Source organism: Ipomoea nil, unplaced genomic scaffold (assembly GCF_001879475.1).
Source record: "Ipomoea nil cultivar Tokyo-kokei standard unplaced genomic scaffold, Asagao_1.1 scaffold2387, whole genome shotgun sequence".
NCBI lineage: Eukaryota > Viridiplantae > Streptophyta > Magnoliopsida > Solanales > Convolvulaceae > Ipomoea > Ipomoea nil.
In genome coordinates, this window is record NW_017618815.1 from 297,778 (window position 1) to 323,624 (window position 25,847).

Genomic DNA, 25,847 nt, shown 5'->3' on the forward strand with positions numbered 1-25,847 from the left:
ATCTGTTGTCACAGAACACTGTCGCTGGTTTGAGTATGGGAACTTTCAAGTCTTGAATCAGGTATGTTAGCCATTGTACCTCATACAGTTGATGCTAACGCACGGTACTCCGCTTCAGAGCTCGACCGGGAGACCGTTGCTTGTTTCTTGGCTCGCCATGAGATGAGAGATGATCCAAGGAACACACAATATCCAGTTACTGATTTTTGGATTTCTGAGCATGCTGCCCAGTCTGAATCCGAAAAAGCTTTGAGTTGCAAGTTAGAATCTGTAGTGTAGAACAACCCTTTCCCTGGTGACCCCTTTATGTATCTTAATACGATGTGTGCGGCAGTTAGATGTGTGTCGGTACGGGTATTTACATGTTGGCTCAGTTGTTGAACAGCAAAGGCAATGTCTGGGCGAGTGGCAGTGAGATATAATAACCTCCCGATTAACCTTCTATATATACTAGCATCTAGAAGATGATTACCTTCATTAGATATCAGTTTCATGCCTTGGACCATGGGTGTGGTTGATGGCTTACTATCCAAGAATCCGGCTTCCTCTAGAATTTCTAGAGCATACTTGCGTTGACATAAGCTCAAACCATTTCTTTCTTTGTGAACTTCAATTCCCAGAAAGTATCCTAGAGAGCCTAAGTCTTTGATTTTGAAGGCAGTGTCCAGCATATTCTTGAGGCTCTGAATGAGCTCCATATTTGCAATAGTAACCAATATGTCGTCAACATATACCAGCAATGCTATGAAGTATGTGATATCATCACCTTTTGTAAATAATGAGGGGTCAGCAGTAGACTGTTTGAATCCATCATGAAGAAGAGCAGAAGTTAGCTTGGCATTCCATTGTCGGCTTGCTTGTTTTAATCCATATAAGGATCTCAACAGCTTGCATACTTGGTTCGGCTTCTTACTGTCGAAGCCGGGTGGTAGTATCATATAGACTTCCTCATTGAGATCCCCATGGATGAAAACATTATTTATATCCAATTGATGGATGTGCCAAGAATTGGAGACAGCCACACTAATGAAGATGTGAATGGTGGTCAGTCTAGCCACCGGAGAAAAGGTTTCGAGGTAATCAATGCCAAGCTGTTGAGTATACCCTTTTGCAACTAATCTCGCCTTGCACCGTTCAAATGTGCCGTCTGCCTTTAACTTCACCTTGTAAACCCATTTGCAGCCAATGGGTTCCTTTCCAGCTGGTAAATCAGTAAGTTCCCATGTGTTGTTTTCTTGCAGAGCCAAGATTTCAGCATTCATGGCGTTTCTCCAACATTCGTGTTGCACTGCCTGTTTGTAGGTACGTGGCTCGGAGAAGGAAGTCACGGCCATGGAGAATTTTTTGTGTGAATCTCCAAGATTGTCATAACTAATCACCTTTGACAAGCTGTGGGGGGGAAGTTCTGTTTTGCATAACATTGTCGTAGTAGTAACCATCTAACCTGCTAGACGGTTGGCGTTGTCTAGTGGACCTTCTTGGCTGCAAATTAGGACTGGGTGAATGTTGAATTGAAGCTCTGGGGCTGTTAGTATCTTCATTATTTGTGCTACAAGATTCAGTGGCCACACTATCATGGCTGTCCTCATTGTTGTTATGGATGTCCTCATTGTTGTCATGGCTGAAGTTGAGACTGAGGTGTAGAAGAGATTCCCCAGTGTTACTATCATCATTTGCATGGTGTATATGTGCATGCACGGTTGGTGATTCTGCTTGCACATGGGATTCATCATCCCCAATTAATTGAAAATTGTGGCCTTCATGTTCTGTCACTGGAATGTTAAGTAGGGAAGGAGGCACAATGTGTGAATCCGCTTCCTTTGTCTGAGCCATTGGGAATTTGTCTTCATAAAAGATAACATCATGAGATATGAATGTTGAGTTATCAAGAGGGTCATATAACAGGTACCCTTTTACTCCCATCGGAATTCCAATAAAAATACACCTTCTACTCTGGGGTGCCATCTTGTGACGAGAAGGAGATATGATGGCTGCATAACATAGGCATCCGAAGGTTTTGAGATTGTTGATGTCTGGACTCTTTCCATATAACCTTTGATGAGGGTTTGACCATCCAATAGTGGTTGAAGGAAGCCTATTTATGAGGTAAACAGCGTTGATGAAACAGTGCCCCCAGAACTGCAGAGAAAGATTGGCTTGAAATCTGAGAGCACGAGCAACTGCTAGTATATGTTGGTGTTTACGTTCCACTATGGCGTTTTGCTGGGGTGTGTGTATGCATGTCTTCTGATGGATCATACCATTATTGTTAAAGAAGTCATCCATCTTGAATTCAAGACCATTATCACTTCGCAGAGTCTTGATGGCCATCCCAAATTGAGTGAGTACCATCTTATGGAAATTCCTTATGCATTCACGTGTCTCAGCCTTGTTCTTCATTAATCTCAGCCAAGTATATCTGGAATAGTCATCAACGATAGGTAAGAAGTATATTTCCCCACCCAGTGATCTCACTTGAAAGGGACCCCAGATGTCCATGTGAACAAGATCAAAGCATGCTGCTGAAATAGAATTGCTTATAGGGAAAGGGGATCTTCTATGTTTGGCAAGGTGACAGGTGTGGCAAACCAAATTCTTTTAATTAGAAATAGGAATATTGTCAATAAGATGCATCTTATTTACATGGAAATGTCTCAATCTTTGATGCCACAATTCAATGCTATTACACTGCATATCAAAAGCATTACAATCATTAGTGTTATTTCTTGGAGGTTCATTCAGCAGGTAGAGTCCATTTCGTTCCTTAGCAAAGCCAATCATTCTCCCATGGTCCTCCCGAAGAAGACATTGACCATAATCAAACAGCAAAGAGTGAGAAGAATTCTGTAATAATCTGTTAACCGAGATGATATTAAATTTGAAAGAAGGGATGTGTAGAGCATCCTTCAAACAAATACCATTGTTCAATCTTATACTGTCAACATGTTCAATAGCAGCATAGTTCCCATTAGGCAGATTTACTTTTGCTCCATTCACAGATTGGTATTTATCAAAGAAACCAAGATAGCACACTATATGATCAGTGGCTCCAGAGTCGACAATCCAAGCACTTGAATCTAATATAGCAGAATTAATGCTCATGTGATTAACATACTTGCCTTCATTGCTTGAGGTTTCTTGATTGAATCTTGGAACAAGAGTTGCTGCTGCAGTAGAAAGGGGTTGATTCTGCATTATCTGACTTTGGAGGAGAGATATGAGGCTTCGAATTTGCTCTGAACTGGAGTTGTTTGGATTTTTCTCAGTAGTTCAATCAACCATTGACTTGAAGCCTGGCACCCACCCCAGTGGGTAGCTATGCTTCTTGTAGCATTTTTCGATGGTATGCCCCGTCATACCGCAAAAAATACACTTAGCATTGTTCTTGTTACCACCTTGTGAGTTCATCACCCTTTTTCCATTTGAGAAGTTCACAACAGCATTCAAATCTTCTACAGTATTCTGCCTGTTTTGAATAGCATTAATCTGCATCATCTCTGGATTTGCCATGGTCATATTTGTGATGGTTAGTTGTCTTTCGAACTTTTCGGCCATCACAAATACTTTGTGTAAATCAGGTAAGGGATCCAACACCAACACTCTGGATTTAAGAGTGTTGTAATCTTCATTTAACCCCTGGAGGAATCGAATGATTTGATCGACTTCTCGATCTCGCCTAATCTTGTCAAGGAGGTTGCAAGAGCACCTCGGCTCACATTTGCAGATTGGAAGGGGTCACAGTGCGTTCATCTCTTCCCAGAGGATCCAACATTTTGTATAGTAGTCGTTAACACTCATGTGTCCTTGCTTCAGATTGGAGATGTCGTTCTGCAAGAAGGAAATTCTATGCGCATCGTGTTGAGAGAAGCGTCTCTTGAGATCGTTCCAGATATCTTTAGCTCTGTCCATATGCATGATGCTCTGCGCGATCGATGCGGTGACAGATTTTAGGATCCAAGAGCATACGATCAAGTTACATCTCCTCCAAGCAGCGAATTGCGGATGAGTTCTCTCCGGCGGTGCTAGGGTTCCGTCAATCAAACCCCACTTGTTTTTGACCTCCAACGCCACTTGCATGGAGATCCGCCACGAAGCATAGTTTGCGCTTCCTGATAGCGGAGGACTCACCATCACTGCATTTGGATTCTCATTGACGTTTAGGTATAGCGGATTCTCCAAATCGTCCATGTTCCTCTGCGGAACGGAGCTTCTCTGTCGCTCAGCTTCTGGAGTTCCCTGCGTCGTGTTCTGGTTGATCGAAGGTGGCGGATTGGAATCGCCGGAGGCGTTGAGTGCAGCGGCGTAGCTACCGTATCGACGCTCTGATACCATATTGGATTTCAGGGATAAGAGCTCTGTGTGTGTTGATTCATAGAAGATGGTAGAACGGAAAAACTGGTAGATTGTTTCATTAACCTTTCAAAGGGGAAAGCATCAGAGTATATATACAGAGCAAGCTTAGCTTTTGGCGAGAAATAAAAGAGGTGGCAAAGGTGGTTATAACCGTTTGAGGAGAGGAGGAAAAGACGACAACACCCTTGCTTATGGTGTTGACTTGACCATGCTGCCCTTCACGTCGTCGTCTTCTTCAATATCTTCAATACTTTGGTCAAATGATTAGCCTGATTAAATACATAACATTCAAAGTTGAGTATCAAAGATTACAAATAATGAACCTTAGCTTGAAAATCATCTTCTTGCATTTAAAAAAATTAGGTTAAACTTTTTTGTTTTTTTTTTTCCTTTTAATTAATCTTCTTTTGATTATTTAAAACAATATTCAATATTTCAATTATACTTTTGCATTATTAGGAATGATTTAGATCATTATGGTATTAATATTTTTTGTGTATATTTCTATAATGGTACAATTGTACATTACTTTTCAAATATTGTACTATTATTCTTTTATTGGTCAAAATTGTCTTACATCATTGTTAGACTTACGCGACCTAACTACAAAGTTGTTTATCAGAAATACAACTACACATGGATTCTAAATGGTAGGACCATTGTCCTAAGAATTGACAATGTTTACACCTCACTGGCTCCAATTGAACATGTTTACACATTATTCTCAGAATTTTATCAATGCATGAAAACTTCTAAATAAATTTGTAAGTTAATTTTTTACTATATCATTATAACAATATCTATTGTAATCATATATTTCGAATTATTTATCATCATCCTCTATTGATAGCAATTGTCATTGACAAACTCCCAAAATTATTTGTCTCAACAACGACAATAATGGTTGAACCAAAAGTACCTCGAGTAGAACACCTAAAGAACTGGTATGCTTTATATTAATAATAATATGTAAATGGTAATTAAATCATTATTTTACGTAGTTACATTTAAAACTCGTTATTAAAAATGTCAATGTAGGACAATAGAACATCGTGAAATACTTTGATGCATTGAAGAGATGTCGAGACTACAACAATGCTGCAATCAATCTTACAAATTCAGAAAAATGAAGAAATTTCAAAAATAGCCATCGTTACATCATTCATTGGTCCTATATGTAAAATATTTATTCTGTGCATCATTTAAATATATTAGAACTAATATAAATTTACAATTCATTTCATTTTATAGACTCAACCTGCTTGGATTAAAAGCAAAATCAACATCAACCTTGACAACAAAAACACTTGGTATATAATATGTAGCCACTGTTTAAAAAAGGTTTATGCACAATGTGACAAACTATTTAATTGCATGCATTGTGGTGAAAAGACAGCAGTGGATACTCCGGCCAACTCAATTCAACCAAAAAAAATACAAAAAATACACGTACACATACACAAAATCAAGTACTACACTCATTCATATTAATTTAAAAATATGTAATTCAAAACGAATAGATGCAAAATGGATATGAGTTGAGTGGCTAACCCTTATTGAACTAAATTGGTAATAAAACAATAACACGTCTCCTATCAATTGCAAAGTAATTTTAAGGCAGCGTGACTACTGGAAATTATGATATTTCCGACCACCTGAAACTGATCTTAAATCAAGTCAAAATCCTTGTTCCGACCATTTTTGGTATCCGGAAAAATCTTTGTTGCTATTTCTGACCACTTTTTGGTATCTGGAAAAACCTAGATTACTTTCAAATGGTCGAAAATTCCATAATTTTCAATAGTGCGTGGCGGGACTTATTGGAAAATAAAATTGTAGTAGTATCTGTATTTTCCAATCTATGTGTTACAGTGGCAGTGAAGGTTAAAGGACCAGTACAGTTGTGGCGTTCTACATTTATTTGGACAGTTTTGTTTGCGCCCGCCCACATTTTAATTTGAAATAGTCGAGGTGACCTGCATGCATAACAGATGTGTCTTGTAGGATAGATCACAGAAACAGAATATTCAAATTTTATTTTGAAATATTATAGTATATGTCGGCCAACAAGTAATCGATTCCAGAACTTTTAACAAATTCTTCTAAAAGAAATGGTAGCGTGCATGCATGTTAACTATTTTGTTTTTTCAATTCCCACCTTTTCCTAATGGCCCTGTTTGGTAAAAAATTGATCTATAAATCAATTTTGGCTTATTTGATCACTATTAATTATTTGATTTAATTAAAATATTAATATAAATGTTTAGTTAATTAGCTTTTTACAACTCCAAAAGGCTAATGTTCAAAAAGTTACTCCAAGCGACTTTTTCAATTAGCTTGTTGAGAAAAGAAATTATACCAAACAGCTATCAGCTAACAGCTAATTTACCAAACACTTTTCTACAATCAGCTAAGGTTATCAACTATTTATACCTTCTAATTACTACAATCAGCTAACAGCTAACGGCTATCAACTAACAGCCATTTTACCAAACATGTCCAAGTGAATAATATAAATTTCGACTTTAAAATTGTTCACGATTTCTATATAGAAGACGAATAGAGAAGGTAAAATGTAAAATGTGCGTCTATAGATTTCTAAATACGTGTATACCTAATTGATCTTGAACCAATTATTTGTTCATCTATTTTTTATTAGCTAGTACTCACTACTATATATATATATATATATATATATATATATATATATTTTAATGTGTACTCACTACTATATATATATATTTTTTTTGAATGTGTACTCACTACTATATAATTATATGATTTTATGTCCAATTTTTCTTAATTTGTATCTATTATTAAAGTGACGTAAAAAGTATCCACATAATATATTAAAGTATACACGTGTGTTAAAAATACATACAACGTCAGTTCCCACGTATGTTACAATATATATATATATATATATATATATATATATATATATATATATATATATGTATGTATTATACGTTGGGTTATATACATAACTGGACATATAATATGTATAATTATTTTTTAAATGCAATGTATTATGTTGGTTCGACGAGAGCTGACGTAATAAGTAATTATTTTTAAAAATAATAATAATAATTAGTATATATGTTGGTTTGTTCAATAGCCGATTTTTATATATAGTATACTTTTTTTAAAATTAATGTATACAATATTAGTTATTGGAAACAATCCATGTAAAAATAATACGGAGTATATATTATTTTTAGTTTATTTTATTGAATTTTACTTCGATTAGTCGAAAACAGACAATATAGGATAGATCAAATGATGTAGTATTTTTTGAAAGTGTGCTTGTATTAAATTAAGAATAATGAAGAAATAAATAATATGATACTTTGTTAGTGAGTATGATATTTTAATATAAGCAGATAGTATATGATGCATTGAATATATTTTTAAATGGAAATAATCTAAATTGTTGTGATTTGGCAGTCTGCTTAGAGATTCGTTTGGTTGTCGAAATCCTATCAAAATTGTAGTAGTATCTATATTTTCCAAGATAAGTGTTACCATGACAGTGAAGGTGAAAGGATAGTGGATCAGTTTTGGCGTTCTATATATAATATATAACCACGTGCTTGGAAACGTGGGGTTGTATAAAAATAAAGAATTGAGTTTATATTTTTAATAATATATATCCCTTCGTCCCATTATATTTTATGTGTCTGATTTGGTTAACGAGGTTTGACTGAAGTTATTTTTAATTTAATTTTTTATAATATTATATTTAGTATTAGTATATAAAATTTATATATTTAGAAACTACACGAAAAGTACTATTAAACACAAAAAAATTAAATTTAAAAATAAGTAAAAGATACTAATAGAAATAAACAAAAAAGAAAGAGTTGAGTTGACGATAAATAGAGTGAATTCCATTGTTGGTCCTACTGTTATTGGGGCGTTTACAATTTTAGTCCACCTTAATTTTTTTTGCCACTTTATAACCACTATTATTGAATGTGTTCCACTTTTAGTCCCACCGTTAGTATTTTCATCCAGAGGCCGTGTAATCTAGGGGTATTTTGACATTTCTTCCCATCCAAGACTATGTTTGACTAAAGAAATGAGAAAATTAAACCTGAAACCTAAGAAACCTCTTCGGCCCATGTTGGAACGAACGGAACGATGTAGCTTTGGCTTCCCATTCTCGTTGTTCGAAGGGCCATCTTCGAATATCGGAGGAGGAGGACGAAGGGCCTGGATTAAAAGAGAAGAGACAAACATAAAAAGATCAAAATACCCTTTGATTATACGGCCTCTTGACGAAAATATTAACGGTGAACTAAAAGTGGAACATATTCAATAACAGTGGTTGTAAAGTGGCAAAAGAAATTAAAGTGGACTGAAATTGGAAACGCCCCTATAACAGTAGGACCAAAAATGGAATTCACTCCAATAAATAGTAAGTAATGGGAGAGAGGGAATATATATGATAGTATGACGGTGGGCTGCACTGCTATGTATATTTTTACTTTATATTTTAATATAAACAGATTCCATGAAACATATTGTTAAACAGATTGGCAGTCTGGCTGTCTGGGTAGGGATTCCTTTGGTCTATATATAATAACGGTACGATATGATGTTTAGTCGTCCAAATCATATCAATAAACTATGGATTCCTCTCTAATAAGCATTGCAGCGGCCTTGGCGGCCACCGCTTTTCTACTGCTCCCCTTTCTCTGCAACCTCTTTTTTAACAAAGATTCTCGCCGGAAACCACCGGAAGCCGGCGGAGCATGGCCGATAATCGGCCATCTCCACCTCCTCGCTTCGCCTCAGGCCACCTTCAAAATCTTGACGGACATGGCGAAAAAGTACGGGCCCATATTCCGAATAAGGCTCGGCCCGCATCCAGTCTTGGTGGTCAGCGACTCGCGGATCGCCAAAGAATGCTTCACCACCAACGACAAAGCGCTAGCCAGCCGCCCAAAGTCTTTGCCTGTAGAGGTAATGGGCTACAACTACGCTAACTTCGGGTTCGCCCCGTACGGCCCGTACTGGCGCGATGTCCGCAAGGTTGTCATGCTGGAGCTGCTGTCCAAACGGCGGATGGAGATGCTGGGCCGGGTTCGGGTGTCGGGAGTGAAAACATTCATGGGAAACATCTATGGAAGTTGGAAGAGCGACAAGTCCGAGGATAATGTAATAATGTTGGACATGAAAGAGTGGTTTCCCAAATTAGTGATGGACATCATGATAAAGATGCTTTTCGGGCTGAGTTACCACGACGGAGGGAGCCAGGCGTCGGAGACGATCAGTAGGTTCTTTGAGCTCATGGATGTGACTCCGGTCGGCGAATACGTGCCGTGGCTAAGATGGTTGGATATCGGCGGGCATGAGAAGGCCATTAGGGAGACAGCTAAAGACATGGATGGGGTAATGGAAGCTTGGCTGCAAGAACATAAAAGGAAAAGAAGTTCCAAACCTAAGGAGGAAGAGGATTTCATGGATGCTTTACTGTCTCATTTCGATGGTGACAATAAGGATAATATTCCTAAAGATTTTGATCCTGACACAATTGTCAAAGCCACTTGCATGGTATATATGTGTCTAAAAACCCATCCCCTTCAATTCGTTACCTTGTATGTTTTGGTTTCATTGAAAATAATTTTGTTACTCTTGTACGTGACAGGCTGTGTTGGGGGCAGCTACCGATACGACTGCGCTGACATTAACATGGACACTTTCTTTAATATTAAATAATCCTGGTACCCTTGAAAAGATTCGAGGTGAGCTGGATCTGCATGTCGGGAAAGAAAGACAAGTAGAGGAGTCAGACATAAATAATCTCACTTATCTTCAAGCACTTGTTAAAGAAACGTTACGTTTGTACCCTCCTGGTCCTCTTTTGCTGCCGCATGAGTCCATAGAGGATTGCACGGTTGACGGCTACTACGTCGCAAAAGGTACACGTTTATTGGTTAATGTTTCAATGATACATCGTGACCCAGAGTTCTGGTCAGACCCGGACACATTTAGACCTGAAAGGTTCCTGGCAGAGCACAAAGAAGTTGATGTGCGGGGTAATCATTTTAACTTAATTCCATTTGGTGGTGGAAGAAGAATCTGTCCCGGAATTTCTTTAGGGCTCCAAAGTGTGCAATTGGCCTTGGCCAGTCTTGTTCATGGTTTTGATGTCAAAAAGATTTCAGAGAAGCCAATTGACATGACAGAGGCTCCGGGCTTGTCAAATGTGAAGGCAACTCCACTCAAAGTTTTCCTCTCCCCACGTCTACCTTCTCATCTCTATGCCTGAATTCTTTTGTCCTGAAAGAATGCGCCATTTTAATTCAGTTTCGAGTTTTTTGAAATAAAAGAATACAAATATAGGTGACAGCAAATTTTATCTAATATGGCTACGTGCATGTAATTTGACATATATGAAAGTGGAATAAAGTTATTACTGTGGCATTTTTATAAATATATATATTTCTATTACTTTATATGAATTCCTAAGCCGTAAAGTGCACATTTACTAAATAAATAAATTAAAGGAATAAAAACATTCGACTATTTGATCTGGTTGAGTTTCTGCTGGTTTTACTTATGTGATTGTGACTCATTTGATTTAATTTTCATGGTTACTGATTGTAACTCAACTGTACTGGTCTGGATCTATCTCATCTGATTGCTGAAATTATCTAGAAACATGCACATGTAATAAATAAATAAATAAATAAAGGAATAAAAATTGCCGTATCTTGTTTCCGATGTGGCTCAAGGTGGGTTGATGAGTTCAATTGAGGTTTTTTCAGCACACCAATTAAGATGGTAGGCTAGCTTACCCCATGACTTATTTTAATACTCCGTAGTACAATTCTAATAATTTAGTTATACATTATATTATTTTATTTGATATCATTTGATTTGATATGATGTGATATGTTAAAATATTTTCAATGTTATGTTGGTACCGTTGGTAGGAAAACAAATAATAATCAAATAAAATTGACTACTATTTTCTGGAAAGAAGGGAAGAAAAGATGAAGAAAAGTGGCTAGTGTTTGGTGTTGGGTTTTTGCAAGAGTCGAGTGAGCACTCTTTTCTTAAAACCTTATTTGCCACCTCCCAAAGATGCTAGGAGCGTTGTGGCCTAGGCTTCCCAGGATAAAACTTGCTATGACTCAGTGTTTGAGCATTCAAACAAAGAATCCGGCGAGCAAGACGTGGTTATGAACACAGTAGGTCAAGAAAGAGTAGAAGCAGAGAGGTTTTGAAGCTGAAAAAATGAACTTTCGTGTTCTATGTTTCTGTGTGTAAAACTCTACTGCCTCTACCCTCTCTTATATAGGGTTGAAGGAGCCAATAGCCTTTATTATGGCAATTAAAAATGACATTAAAGCTGCCTTCCAACAGCTATAACAGCAGGCCACTACCTGGGAATTGAATTCAGAATTCAAAATTGGAATTAATAGACAATTAATTCCGTAACAGATGAATTCAATCCCCTCAACAGTCAGAACTTTCGGGTTCCTGACCGTTAGCGTACAGGGTTCGGTCTCAACTTTCGACCTCATCCAGTTTCGGCCCTTGCACTTCTCGTGGACTCTATTGCACGAGAGTTGTGCTCTCGGTGCACCACTACACGAGAGTAGGTGGCTGTTGCACGAGAGTTGTGCTCTCGGTGCTACAAGTAGGTGCTCTCGGTTCGGTTCTAGCCGAACCAAGTGGCTATACCAGTTGGAAAATGAGAGTTGTGCTCTCGGTGCTACAAGTAGGTGCTCTCGGTTCGGTTCTAGCCGAACCAAGTGGCTATACCAGTTGGAAAATGATATCGAAGTTTGGCATAACTTAGCCCGCAAGGCCAGCCAATTTTCGGCCGGCGCACACGAGCTCGGGCTTGAATCAAGCCTTTTTCAATCTCTGCTAGTTGGAATTTGATTTGCACCCCCCCCCCCCCCCCCCCCGCGCGAGAGAGCCTCTATGCTATACAATTCTACAAGCTTCAAAAGAGCTCTTGTATATAAGGGGGGAAAATCTTCATTCCAAAGCAATGTGGGACAAAAAGCTCACTTTTTTCCCTTCATTTTCCAACTCAAATGGGTCTACTTTGAGAATCAATATATCATTCACCCATTATCCGTTTTGAGCGTACAATATATTGATCTCTTCGTCTCACTATGAAGAATCCGAATCCACTTTAACCCGACCCAAATCGGAAGTGGACCCCACTGACAATTGTACCACAAAATAGCCACTTAACATGCCATTTTATGCCATTTTAAGCTATTTTTTCCAACAATCCCCCACATGAATGAAAAATTGATTTTCGGGGTATTTTGAAATCGGAAACAACTGTGTTCAAACGGTCGATCCCTGCATAGGATAGGTAGGGAGTCACTATACCCTTTGAACCTTCCCTCGTGAAGACATGTTTACTCTACTGGCTGTACGGTAGAACGCGGTGTCTTTGAACCGACTGCCGTTTGTGTAGACGATGACATATCTCACACAGGAATCTCCCAACCATGCTCTTGCTCTCATGAGTGTGCCTGTTTTGGTCGTGGGTCACCGTTCCTGGTTCTGCGAGAGTTTCTAAAGAATTGTGCCCAACAATTCTCCTTTGAAGCGACCCTCACTTCTCTCTAACATAGGTGATTCTTTCTCGAGTATCCCGCATACTCAAGAATCATTAAAGCATTAGCATGCTAGCCTCTTGCGGGAGTCACTGTTTTAACGAGGAGTGGTAGGGAGTCCGAGACCCCCACAGTGACGCGCTCCGTTCCATAATTTAGTTGTCCCATTGAACCTAGGTGCCAGCTAGGTTGGGTATCCACTATAGAACTTTTCAGTCCAAGGGCATTAGACCCATTCCTCGGGTCAACTTCTCCACAACTTCTCTTCCTAACCCTTTGGTCAGCGGATCCGCTATATTGTCTTTTAACTTTACGTAGTCAATCGAGACAACTCCAGTTGTGAGTAGTTGTCTGATGGTATTATGTCTACGACGCACATGTCTAGACTTACCATTATACATATGACTCTGTACTCTCCCAATTGTGGCCTGACTATCGCAATGCACACATATTGGAGGTACCGGTCTTTCCCAATTAGGAATATCCTCTATAAAATGGCGTAGCCATTCAGCCTCTTCACAACCTTTGTCCAAGGCTATCAGCTCAGATTCCATCATGGATCTAGCTATCACAGTTTGCTTAGAGGATTTCCATGCAACGGCTGCACCGGCTAGTGTAAACACGTAGCCACTCGTGGACTTAGAGTCCTTAATATCAGATATCCAATTCGCGTCGCTATACCCTTCAAGTACAGCGGGATATCTCCCGTAGTGCAGTCCAAGATCACGAGTATACCTCAAGTATCTCATAACCTTTACTATTGCCTTCCAGTGCATAGCACCGGGGTTACTCGTATATCTACTGAGCTTACTAACCGCATAGGCAATATCCGGCCTAGTACAGCTCATAAGATACATCAAACTACCAATAACCTGAGCATATTCCACTTGTGAAATACCTTCTCCGTGGTTCTTGGTTAGATGAATGTTTGTATCAAATGGTGACCTAGCCACTTGACTATCATCCTTGTTAAATTTCTCAAGAATTTTGTCAATATAATGTGATTGGCTCAACACGAGACCATCAGGTCTTCTAATGATTCTAATCCCGAGGATTAAATCGGCCAAACCCATATCCTTCATGTCAAATCTTGCATTTAACATGTTTTTGGTAGACTTGATCATCCGATCATTACTACCAACGATGAGAATATCATCGACATATAAACAAAGGATGACATAGCCGTCTATCGTTTCCTTAACGTAGACGCATTTGTCACTTTCGTTTATTTTAAACCCGTTAGTTAACATCGCGTGGTCAAACTTCTCGTGCCACTGCTTGGGCGCTTGTTTCAAACCATATAGCGATTTAACCAACTTGCACACTTTCCTTTCTTGGCCCGGAACCATGAACCCTTCGGGTTGTTCCATATAGATTTCCTCATCTAATTCGCCGTTTAGGAAAGCGGTTTTCACATCCATTTGATGAACTTCCAAGTTCCGCAACGCGGCTATGGCAAGTATCATCCTAATGGAGTTTATTCTCGTCATGGGAGAATACGTGTCGAAGTAATCGAGGCCCTCGCGTTGCCTGTAACCCTTGATCACAAGCCTAGCCTTATACTTCTCGATGGAACCGTCCGGTTTCATCTTCCTTTTAAAGACCCACTTGGATCCTAAGGGTTTACTACCCGGAGGAAGATCAACCAGTTCCCAAGTGTGATTCTGTAGAATAGAATCCACTTCACTTTTTATAGCCTCTTTCCACATTGGTCCTTCCGTAGAAGTCACGGCTTCTACATACGTTCGAGGCTCGTTCTCTATCAAACAAGATAGAAGATCGGGTTCATTTTCTAATAAACAAGTTAGAGTACCCGAATCGTACTCTAACAAGTAAGTTAGAAAATCAGGACCGAATGATTTTCCAACTCTCGCCCGCTTACTGCGTCTCGGCTCGAGCTCGGGTTCTCTCTCGGATTCCCCACTATCATTATCCATAGTTTCGTCAAACGTTCGTTTTGACGTACTTGGTCCCTCGTTGGACCTACAAGGAAATATATTCTCGAAAAAATATGCATTCCTTGATTCTATTATCGTGTTCTCGTGTACGTCCGGATTATTGGACTCGTGTACTAAGAACCGATAAGCACTACTATTATGTGCATAGCCAATAAAGATATAGTCCACCGTCTTAGGACCTATCTTTACTTTCTTAGGTGTTGGCACCAAAACTTTGGCAAGACACCCCCACACTTTCAGGTACTGGTAGGAAGGTTTCCTACCGTTCCACAGCTCATAAGGAGTCTTATCGAGCTTCTTTCGGGGCACCTTATTCAAAAGGTAGTTACTTGTCGAAATCGCCTCACCCCAAGCATCTTGAGGTAGGCCCGAACTTATAAGCATCGCATTCATCATATCTTTCAATGTACGATTCTTTCGTTCGGCAACACCGTTCGATTGAGGTGAGTAAGGTGCAGTACGCTCGTGTATTATACCTACACTTGCACAGAAGTCACCAATAGGTGCTTCGTACTCACCACCTCTATCGCTTCTAACCTTCTTAATTCTCCGATTAAGTTGGTTTTCCACTTCATTCTTATAAAGAACGAATTTATCAACGACTTCATCTTTGCTCTTAAGCAAATACACATAGCAGTATCGTGTGCTATCGTCGATAAATGTGATAAAATACTTATTACCACCTCTCGTTTGTATCGATCTAAAATCGCACAAATCACTATGGATTAATTCTAGTGGTTCAGTTTCCCTTTCAACCGACTTGAAAGGTACTTTCGTTAGTTTTGCCTCAACACAAATTTCACACTTGTTATTTGTGTCAATTTGAAAGTTAGGAATATGGTCCATGCTAATTAATCTACGCATAGAATTAAAATTAACATGACCTAGTCTACCATGCCACAAACTGGAAGTCTCAAGCAAGTAAACAGAATTAACTTTGTTTTTATTGATAACAGGAATTACATTGAGCTTAAAGAGCCCATCAGTTACATATCCTTTACCAACAAACATCCCTAACTTGGACAAAACTACTTTGTCTGACTCGAACACCATGCGAAAGCCATGCTTGTTCAACAGAGAGCCAGACACAAGATTCTTTCTCAGCTCAAGAACATACAGCACGTTGTTCAACGTTAGTTCCTTCCCGGAAGTCATCTTCAGAACCACCTTGCCCATGCCTTCCACAGCAGACTGAGCAGAGTTTCCCATCCACACCTTTTCACCCTCAACTGTCTCAAAGGTGTTGAACATCTCTCGGTTGCAACACAAGTGCCTGGTTGCACCGGTATCAATGAACCACTCACGAGGGTTTGAGCTCACGAGGTTCACCTCGGTCACCATAGCCGAAAGGCTAATCTCGACCTCTTTCTAATTGCTATCTCCAACAACATTGGCTTCAGAACTCTTGTTCTTCTTCCTTGGAGCCTTGCATTCAGATGCTCTGTGGCCATGCTTGCCACAATTGTAGCATTCACCAGGAAACTTGTTCTTGGTAACGCCACCTTTCGGACCTAGCTTTCGCTTGTCCTTCTTGTTCCTCTTGGAGCTCTTACCGTGCTCCACAACGTTGGCCTTAGCGCCAACAACGATAGGAGCCTTCCTATCATTCGTCCTGTTCCCTTCCACAATCCTGAGTCGCTGGATCAGGTCCTCCAGATTCATCTCCTTTCGCTTATGCTTAAGGTAGTTCTTGAAGTCCTTCCAACCTGGAGGCAACAAATGGATCACAGATCCCACTTGGAAGGCTTCACTTAGCACCATGCCCTCGTCACGGATCTCATCAAAGATTAATTGCAAATCTTCTACCTGACTTAGCACGGTCTTTGAATCAACCATTTTGAAGTCGAGGAATCGGCCAACTACAAATTTCTTTGAGCCAGCATCCTCACTTCGGTATTTATGATCCAAAGCTTCCCACAACGCTTTTGATGTGCTTATCTTTTGATATACATCATATAGCGTGTCAGACAATCCATTCAGGATGTAGTTTCGGCAAAGGAAGTCCGAATCCTTCCAATAGCCAACCGCCACCACGGATTGTGCATCTTGTTCCTTCAACTCGGGAACACTCTCGGACAAGAACCTTGCCAGGCCGAGAGTTGCTAGGTAGAACAACATCTTCTGTTGCCACCTCTTGAAGTTCGAACCAACACTGGTGAACTTCTCCGGCTTTTCAGCCGAACCACCCGGTACCGAAGGTACCCGAGACATGGGAATATATCCCTCAGTGCTCCCACCATCTTGTGAACCAACGTTCACTGGTGTAGCTTGGGAATTAGCAACATTGTTTCCATTCCCTCCACTGTTATCCGCAACAACGTTATTGTTGCCGTTTCTTCCATTGTTGTCCGCAACAACATTATCCTCCCCATCAATTGGCAATACGGGATGCTCCATTTTTTCTTCAAGGAAATTCGGAGAAGACCACCAACGGGAAAACAAGTAAATAAGATTTTAAGACTGTTGGTACCGTTGGTAGGAAAACAAATAATAATCAAATAAAATTGACTACTATTTTCTGGAAAGAAGGGAAGAAAAGATGAAGAAAAGTGGCTAGTGTTTGGTGTTGGGTTTTTGCAAGAGTCGAGTGAGCACTCTTTCCTTAAAACCTTATTTGCCACCTCCCAAAGATGCTAGGAGCGTTGTGGCCTAGGCTTCCTAGGATAAAACTTGCTATGACTCAGTGTTTGAGCATTCAAACAAAGAATCCGGCGAGTAAGACGTGGTTATGAACACAGTAGGTCAAGAAAGAGTAGAAGCAGAGAGGTTTTGAAGCTGAAAAAACGAACTTTCGTGTTCTATCATAATAGCCTGGGAATTAATAGACAATTAATTCCGTAACAGATGAATTCAATCCCCTCAACAGTCAGAACTTTCGGGTTCCTGACCGTTAGCGTACAGGGTTTGGTCTCAACTTTCGACCTCATCCAGTTTCGGCCCTTGCACCTCTCGTGGACTCTGTTACATGAGAGTTGTGCTCTCGGTGCACCACAAACTCTCGTGCTCTCTTGTAGCACGGGAGTAGGTGCTCTCGGTTCGGTTCTAGCCGAACCAAGTGGCTATACCAGTTGGAAAATGATACCAGTGGCACGAGAGAGCCTCTATGTTATACAATTTTACAAGCTTCAAAAGAGCTCTTGTATATAAGGGGGGAAAATCTTCATTCCAAAGCAATGTGGGACAAAAAGCTCACTTTTTTCCCTTCATTTTCCAACTCAAATGGGTCTACTTTGAGAATCAATATCTCATTCACCCATTATCCGTTTTGAGCGTACAATATATCAATCTCTTCGTCTCACTACGAAGAATCCGAATCCACTTTGACCCGACCCAAATCGGAAGTGGACCCCACTGATAATTGTACCACAAAATAGCCACTTAACATGCCATTTTATGCCATTTTAAGCTATTTTTTCCAACATGTTATGAGCAAAAAGAAAATAATAATAATAATAATAATAATAATAATAATAATAATAATAATAATAATAATAATAATAATAATAATAAGAAGAAGAAGAAGAAGAAGAAGAAGAAGAAGAAGAAGAAGAAGAAGAAGAAGAAGAAGAAGAAGAAGAAGAAGAAGGAGAAAGAATGATGTCACATTTTAAGAAGAAGAAGAAAGAATGATGTCACATTTTTTTTTTTAATTTCTCTCTTGATTGGCTTTATTATTAATTCATTTTTAAAATCATGATGAGATTAGTTAATTCATACATAACTGATAGGGAATATTCTCTGAGTATATCTCCCTCTATATACTATATACATGTTCGGTACTCGGTCAGGTCACCGAAAAGAATATAATAATTTCTGACCTTGGCCGACCTTTAGCTCGATTTCCCGACATAAATGCGTCGCCCGAGCTAAACCATAATTGTAGTAGTACTTCGTTGTCCTAGGATCAGCCCGACCTGTTTGGGTCGGAACAGTCATCCCGAGCCAGGGTACTTGAAGATTTAATTTGGACCTAGGTTCCTAACTTTAACCTGACTACATCTCTCATTGGGTAGTCAGGATTATCGATACACGTGGCTCGCAGAGAGTTGTTCCTGAACCAACCGGCTGCATGTGTGACATGTGGCAAGGATGCCCGGTGCCCGACATGTGCTCCCTCCCGTCCGCTATAAATACCACATTAAATGCAAGGGGGGGGGGGGGAGGGGGTACTTTTGGCATTTCAACCTACAACATCATAGCTCGGAACCCTCTAACCTCATGTCATAACCCGAGCTCTAGACTTAGACTAATTAGTGACTCTATTACAATGTAGTATCTATCCATACATACTTTCTCAACCTATTGAAACACAAAGAGTCAATGCTCCCACTGTGGTTTGAACCTGAGACCTCCCATTTGAGAGAGCCACGAATGTGTCATTGATGGGGGTGTTCAATCGATTAACCGTTCGGTTAACCGAACCGATTTAATCGAAGTTTTTAAATCTTTAACTGTTAACCGAACCGAAGTTTGTGTTATCGAATTAACCGAACCAAAATTTTTTTCGGTTAACCGATTAATCGAGCATTTTTAAGTTAAACTTTAAAATCCTAAAAATAAAACCTAAAATAATAAATTCAATTAAAATAATACATATCTTAATTCATAACAAAATATACAAAAACAATACTGTAACAACACTATAAACATATTACATTTAAATATTAAATATTATATATATATATATATATATATATATATATATATATATATATATATATATAGACTTGCACTCGGGTGCGAACGACTCGCCCAGGCGCGAAATAGGAATGGATTCTGTTCGTCCACGTGTCCAGATCTAATGGATGAGAAATACTGATTTTTAAAAAAAAATGCGGTGGCATTTTCGTAAATAATTGAACATCGAGGTGCAAGTAAAATGTATTACAAGTGCATGTAAAATGTATTATAGGTGCAAGTAAAAATTTACACTGAGCATCAATACTTAGTTGCACTTATAGTTCTAAGTAGTTGCACCAATAGTTCTAAGTAGTTGCACACATAGGTATAAGTAGTTGCATCTAAGTGTATGAATGTTTGCGAGTGGTTTTCAGGAGTATTACTACTCGCGAACTCAGATCAATGAATGTTAACAAGGTAAAATTACATGCACTTATAGGTGAAAGTAGGTGCACATATAGTTATAAGTAGTTGCACTTATAGTTATAAATAGTTGCACATATAGTTATAAGCACACCCAAGTGCATGAATGGTTGCGGAAAGTGAATGCTAACAAGGCAAAATTACATGCACTAATAGGTGAAAATAGGTGCACTTATAAGAGATTTTACTTGCACTTCGATGTTCAATTATTTACGAAAATGCCACCGCGTTTTTTTTTAAGTTATTAGATCTGGACACGTGTCGCGCGCTGATTCGTTCGCATTTCCTTCCTGGGCACTTATTCGCACCTGAGTGCGTCCCTATATATATATATATATATATATATATATATATATATATATATATATATATATATATATATATATATATATATATATATATATATATATATATAATCGCACTCAGGTGCGAATGCTTCGCCCAGGCGCGAAATAGGAATGGATTCTGTCCATCCACGTGTCCAGATCTAATGGATGAGAAACACTGATTTTTTTTAAAAAAATGCGGTGGCATTTTCGTAAATAATTGAACATCGAAGTGCAAGTAAAATGTATTACAAGTGCATGTAAAATGTATTATAGGTGCAAGTAAAAATTTACCCTGAGCATCAATACTTAGTTACACCTATAATTCTAAGTAGTTGCACCTATAGTTATAAGTAGTTGCGCACATAGTTATAAGTAGTTGCACCTAGGTGTATGAATGTTTGCGAGTGGTTTTCAGGGGTATTACTACCCGCTGAACTCAGATCAATGAATGTTAACAAGAAAAAATTACATGCACTTATAGGTGAAAGTAGGTGCACCTATAGTTATAAGTAGTTGCACCTATAGTTATAAATAGTTGCACCTATAGTTATAAGCACACCCAGGTGCATGAATGTTTGCGGAAAGTGAATGCTAACAAGGCAAAATTACATGCACTTATAGGTGAAAGTAGGTGCACTTGTAAGTGATTTTACTTGCACTTCGATATTCAATTATTTACGAAAATGCCACCGCATTTTTTTAAGTTATTAGATCTGGACACGTGTCGCGCGCTGATTCGTTCGCATATTCCTTCCTGGGCACTTATTCGCACCTAAGTGCATCCCTATATATATATATATATATACATATATATATATATATATATATATATATATATATATATATATATATATATATATATATATTAAAAATTTCGGTTAATCGACGCTTTCGAACTGAATTAACCGTTAACCGAAATTTGAAAAATCCTTTAACCGTTAACCGAAATTTGAAAAATCCTTTAACCATTAACCGTACCGAAAATGTTCTGTTAAAAAATAGTTAACCGAACTTTGTCGATTAACCAAAAATTATCCGAAGTTTGAACTACAAGCTACTTGGGAAAAGTAAGGGTGAGTTTGTTCATGTGTTTAACTATCAGGAATGGGAATCAAAGTTATTGTTATTGTTTGGTTGACAGCAGGTTTCTAGAACACTATTATGAGATTTGATTACCCCCTTAATTATAAAACTCCATAATAAAATAAGGGTTTCATTCAATTATTCCCCCTCTTAATTGGTAATTTGATTTTTATGTTTGGATTAATGCTTTTAGATTTTTGTTTTTATTTTCTTTGTTCATATGTGTGCTTTGGATGTCTTTATATTAGAATAAATTGTCTTGATTTTTTGTTCTTGTATTTTTAAAAACGTTATTCCCATTATAGGATCATACATAACCAAACAACAATATTGGTAATCATTCCAATTCCACCATACTACCAAACATGCAAAATACTTTCACCAAAATCCATTAACCATTACCAAATATTTGATTCTCATTCCGATTCTGATTCCCATGTGCGAACCAAACACACCCTAAGTAAATTATACTAATTGTGGTCATGCCACATCGATAAGGAAAAATACTATCTATACTCCTAATTTCTACTCCCAACTTTTACTCCCACACTTAAAATCTTAATATAAACACTTGTAATGCGACTCACATGAAAAATATAACTTATCAGAGTCCGTCACATAAGAAAATAAAATTTAAAGAGTAAGAATTGAGAGTACACCATGTATTAGAACTCCATCGATAATGTTAGCTACAAGAATAAGTCCCACTTAATGTAGGGGACACTCCAACAAATGAAACCCCTCTTATAATTAGCTTATGTTCGTTGCAAATAACAGTTGAGAAAATCAATAATAATCCTACACAAAAGTTTATTATTTTCTGGGAAAAACTGAGAAGGACAATAGGATATGGTGGGAATGTGTTTAGTACGATTCGAGCGAAACACTCTTTCCTTAAAACCTTATTTGCTACCTCCCAAAAGTGCTAGGACCATTGTAGCCTAGGTTTCCTAGGATAAAACGTACTACGGTTCAATGTTTTAGCACCCAAACAAATGAACCTAGCGAACTAGAGCAATGGGAAGAACACAGGAGACTTAGAAAGGAGTAGGAGCAGACTATTATCGTGTTCTTATTTACGTCCAGATTATGGGACTCGTGTACTAAGAACCGATAAGCACTACTGTTATGTGCATAGCCAATAAAGATACAGTCCACCGTCTTAGCACCTATCTTTATTTTCTTAGGTGTTGGCACCAAAACTTTGGTAAGACACCCCCAGACTTTCAGGTACTGGTAGGAAGGTTTTCTACCGTTCCACAAATCATAAGGAGTGTTATCGAGCTTCTTGTGGGGTACCTTATTTAAAAGGTAATTACTTGTCAAAATCGCCTCACCCCACATGTTTTGAGGTAGGCCCGAACTTATAAGCATCACATTCATCATATCTTTCAATGTACAATTCTTTCATTCGGCAACGCCGTTCGATTGAGGAGCGTAGGGTGTCGTACGCTCGTGTATGATACCTACACTTGCGCAGAAGTCACCAATAGGTGCTTCGTACTTACCACCGTTCCCCGATCGCTTCTAACATTTTTAATCTTACGATTAAGCTGGTTTTCAACTTCATTCTTATAAAGAATGAATTTCTCTAAGGCTTCATCTTTGCTTTTAAGCTTTACACATAGCAAAAACGTGTGCTATCATTGATAAATGTGATAAAATATTTATTACCACCTCTTGTTTGTATCGATTTAAAATTGCACAAATCACTATGGATTAATCCTAGTGGTTCAGTTTGCCTTTCAACCGATTTGAAAGGTGTCTTAGTTAGTTTTGCCTCAACACAAATTTCACACTTGTTATTTGTGTTAATTTGAAACTTAGGAATATGGTTCATGCTAATTAATCTACGCATAGAATTAAAATTAATATGACCAAGCATACAATGTCACAAATTGGAAGACACAACCAAGTAAATAGAATTAACTTTGCTTTTATTGGTAATAGGCATTACACTGAGCTTAAACAACCCATCAGTTACATAACGTCCTTTACCAACAAAATTTCCTAGTTTAGACAAAACTGCCTTGTCTAACTCGAACACCATGCAGAACCCATGTTTGTTCAACAACGAGCCAGACCCAAGATTCTTCCTCAACTCTGGAACATACAACGCGTTGTTCAACGTCAGTTCTTTCCCGGAAGTCATCTTCAGAACTACCTTGCCCATGCCTTCCATAGCAGACTGATTAGAGTTTCCCATCCACACCTTTTTCGCCCTCAATTGTCTCAAAGGTGCTGAACATATCTTGGTTGCAACACAAATGCCTTGTTGCACCGGTGTCGATGAACCGCTTGCGCTGGTTAAACCCCACGAGATTCACCTCGGTCACCATGACCGAAAGGCTAATCTCGGCCTCTTTCTAATTGCTTTCTCCAACCATGTTGGTTTCAAAACTCTTATGTTCCTTCCTTGGAACCTTTCACTCAGAATACTTATGGCCAGGCTTGCCACAATTGAAGCATTTACCATGAAACTTAGTCTTTGTAACGCCTCCCTTCTGACCAAGCTTCTGCTTGTCCTTCTTATTCCTCTTGGAGCTTTTACCATGCTCCACTATGTTAGCCTTAGTGCCACCAATGACATGACCTTTCTCGTCATTCTTCTTGCTCCCCTCCTCAATTCGGAGTTGCTGGACCAGGTCCTCCAGGTTCATCTCCTTTCGCTTGTGCTTAAGGTAATTCTTGAAGTCCTTCCGATGAATATGGAAATTGATAATCAATTGAATAACAGAATCAGATTACAATAATAATACTCTCAGGAGAGAGAACTAACTAATAGGCTATAGACTAGGACTAATCTAATATACATCAGATAATAACAATATTAAGAATAATAATAAACCTTAGTCTAACACTCCCCCTCAAGAGCAAGGTGGGTGACACACCACATTGAGCTTGGAACGAAGAACACCGAAGCGTGCAGTCGGTAGTGGTTTTGTAAAAATATCAGCGAGCTGATCCTTGGTGGAGACGAAGTGAACCCGAAACTCGCCAGACGAGACTTTGTCCCGGACAAAGTGATAGTCTACCTCAACATGTTTCGTACGCGCATGAAAAACTGGGTTGGCGCATAAGTATGTAGCTCCAAGATTGTCACACCACAGAGTCGGTGGTGTTGCCGAGTCGATGCCTAATTCACGAAGTAATGATAGAACCCATATCACCTCTGCACAGACATCTGCCAAGCCTTTATATTCGGCTTCGGTTGACGAACGAGCCACTGTACGCTGTTTCCTAGAGACCCATGAGACAAGGTTGGTACCTATGAAGACAGCATAACCACTGGTAGACTTACGATCCACTGGACACCTGGCCCAGTCAGAATCCGAGTAAGCATGTATTTCCAAGGTCCTGGACGGTGAGATGCGAAGCCCGTAGTCAAGAGTCCCCTTTATATAGCGGAGAACACGCTTGAGCAAACCCCAATGCTCCTGTGTGGGATTGTGCATAAATTGACATAGGCGGTTGACCGCGTAGGATATATTCGGCTGAGTGATAGAAAGATACTGAAGTGCCCCCGCCAATCGCCTGTATTGTGTCGGATTATCAAAAGGTTCGGTGGACTGGCTCACTGGTTGACTAACGGATGCTGGTGTGGCTAGCGGTTTGCAGTCAGTCATACCTGCTCGTTGCAAGATATCGCTTATGTACCGCCGCTGTGTGAGAATCATACCATCTGGAATAATGATGGTTTCTATGCCAAGGAAGAATGTGGGTGCCCCAAGATCACGGATTTCAAACGATGTTGCTAATCGCTGTAGTAGGGACTCAACCAAGATGTAACACCCCAGATTTTCAAGACATTTAAAACTTATAATAAAGGTAGAATCTTATTAAATCCCAAGATATAAATACAAGCGTTCGGGGTGCTATGCCACACCTGGGCTAGAGAACCCAAGTGCACAGGCTAACTAACTAATATCCTCAAAGCGTAAATACGTAAACGTGAGGGAAACTATCTACTTCTAAGTTCTAGCGCACTCCAGTGACTTAATCTTCTGTGCCTGAAAGCCAAATATATCTGTTCAGCGAGAGATGCTGGTAACCCACTCCAACGCGTTGAAATACAATACATATAGAGATATATATATAGATATACGAAAACCATTTTGAACATGAAGATATATCCTACGAACTCTAGCTTTTAAAACCGGGAATGACTCGACAGATAAGGCTAGACATGAGCAACAGTTATAACAAACATATACAGTTCACAACAGATAAGGCAAAGCATAAACGATAATCATAACCCAACATGACAATCCCCAATATAAATCCCATAGTCACATCCCCCAAGGCACTCATAGCCACAATTCGTCCATATCACACACATAACGCACATTGTTGGCGCCACGGGACCGATCGCATGCCCATACATGAGGGTCAGCGCATATAGCTCTGACACAGCCCCGCAACAC

General features: G+C 39.0%; 2 protein-coding genes across 2 annotated transcripts; one reads left to right on the forward strand and one right to left on the reverse strand.

The window, feature by feature from the left end:
• Positions 1–80: 80 nt before the first annotated feature.
• Positions 81–1,334, reverse strand: LOC109152122 (uncharacterized mitochondrial protein AtMg00810-like). Its single transcript, XM_019299697.1, has one exon. The coding sequence runs from the start codon at positions 1,332–1,334 to the stop codon at positions 81–83; it is 1,254 nt and encodes a 417-aa protein (XP_019155242.1).
• Positions 1,335–8,964: 7,630 nt separating this feature from the next.
• Positions 8,965–10,887, forward strand: LOC109152114 (cytochrome P450 CYP82D47-like). Its single transcript, XM_019299691.1, has 2 exons — positions 8,965–9,912; positions 10,007–10,887. The coding sequence occupies exons 1-2, from the start codon at positions 8,986–8,988 to the stop codon at positions 10,628–10,630; spliced, it is 1,551 nt and encodes a 516-aa protein (XP_019155236.1). The 5' UTR covers positions 8,965–8,985; the 3' UTR covers positions 10,631–10,887.
• Positions 10,888–25,847: the final 14,960 nt, after the last annotated feature.

What these genes read in the sequence shown, in the direction of transcription:
- LOC109152114 (XM_019299691.1), top strand. Translation starts at nt 8,986, where the DNA reads ATGGATTCCTCTCTAATAAGCATTGCAGCGGCCTTGGCGGCCACCGCT. An exon ending in TTGTCAAAGCCACTTGCATG is followed by an intron (nt 9,913 to 10,006) that starts GTATATATGTGT and finishes TGTACGTGACAG; the next exon opens with GCTGTGTTGGGGGCAGCTAC.
- LOC109152122 (XM_019299697.1), bottom strand. Translation starts at nt 1,334, where the DNA reads ATGGCCGTGACTTCCTTCTCCGAGCCACGTACCTACAAACAGGCAGTG.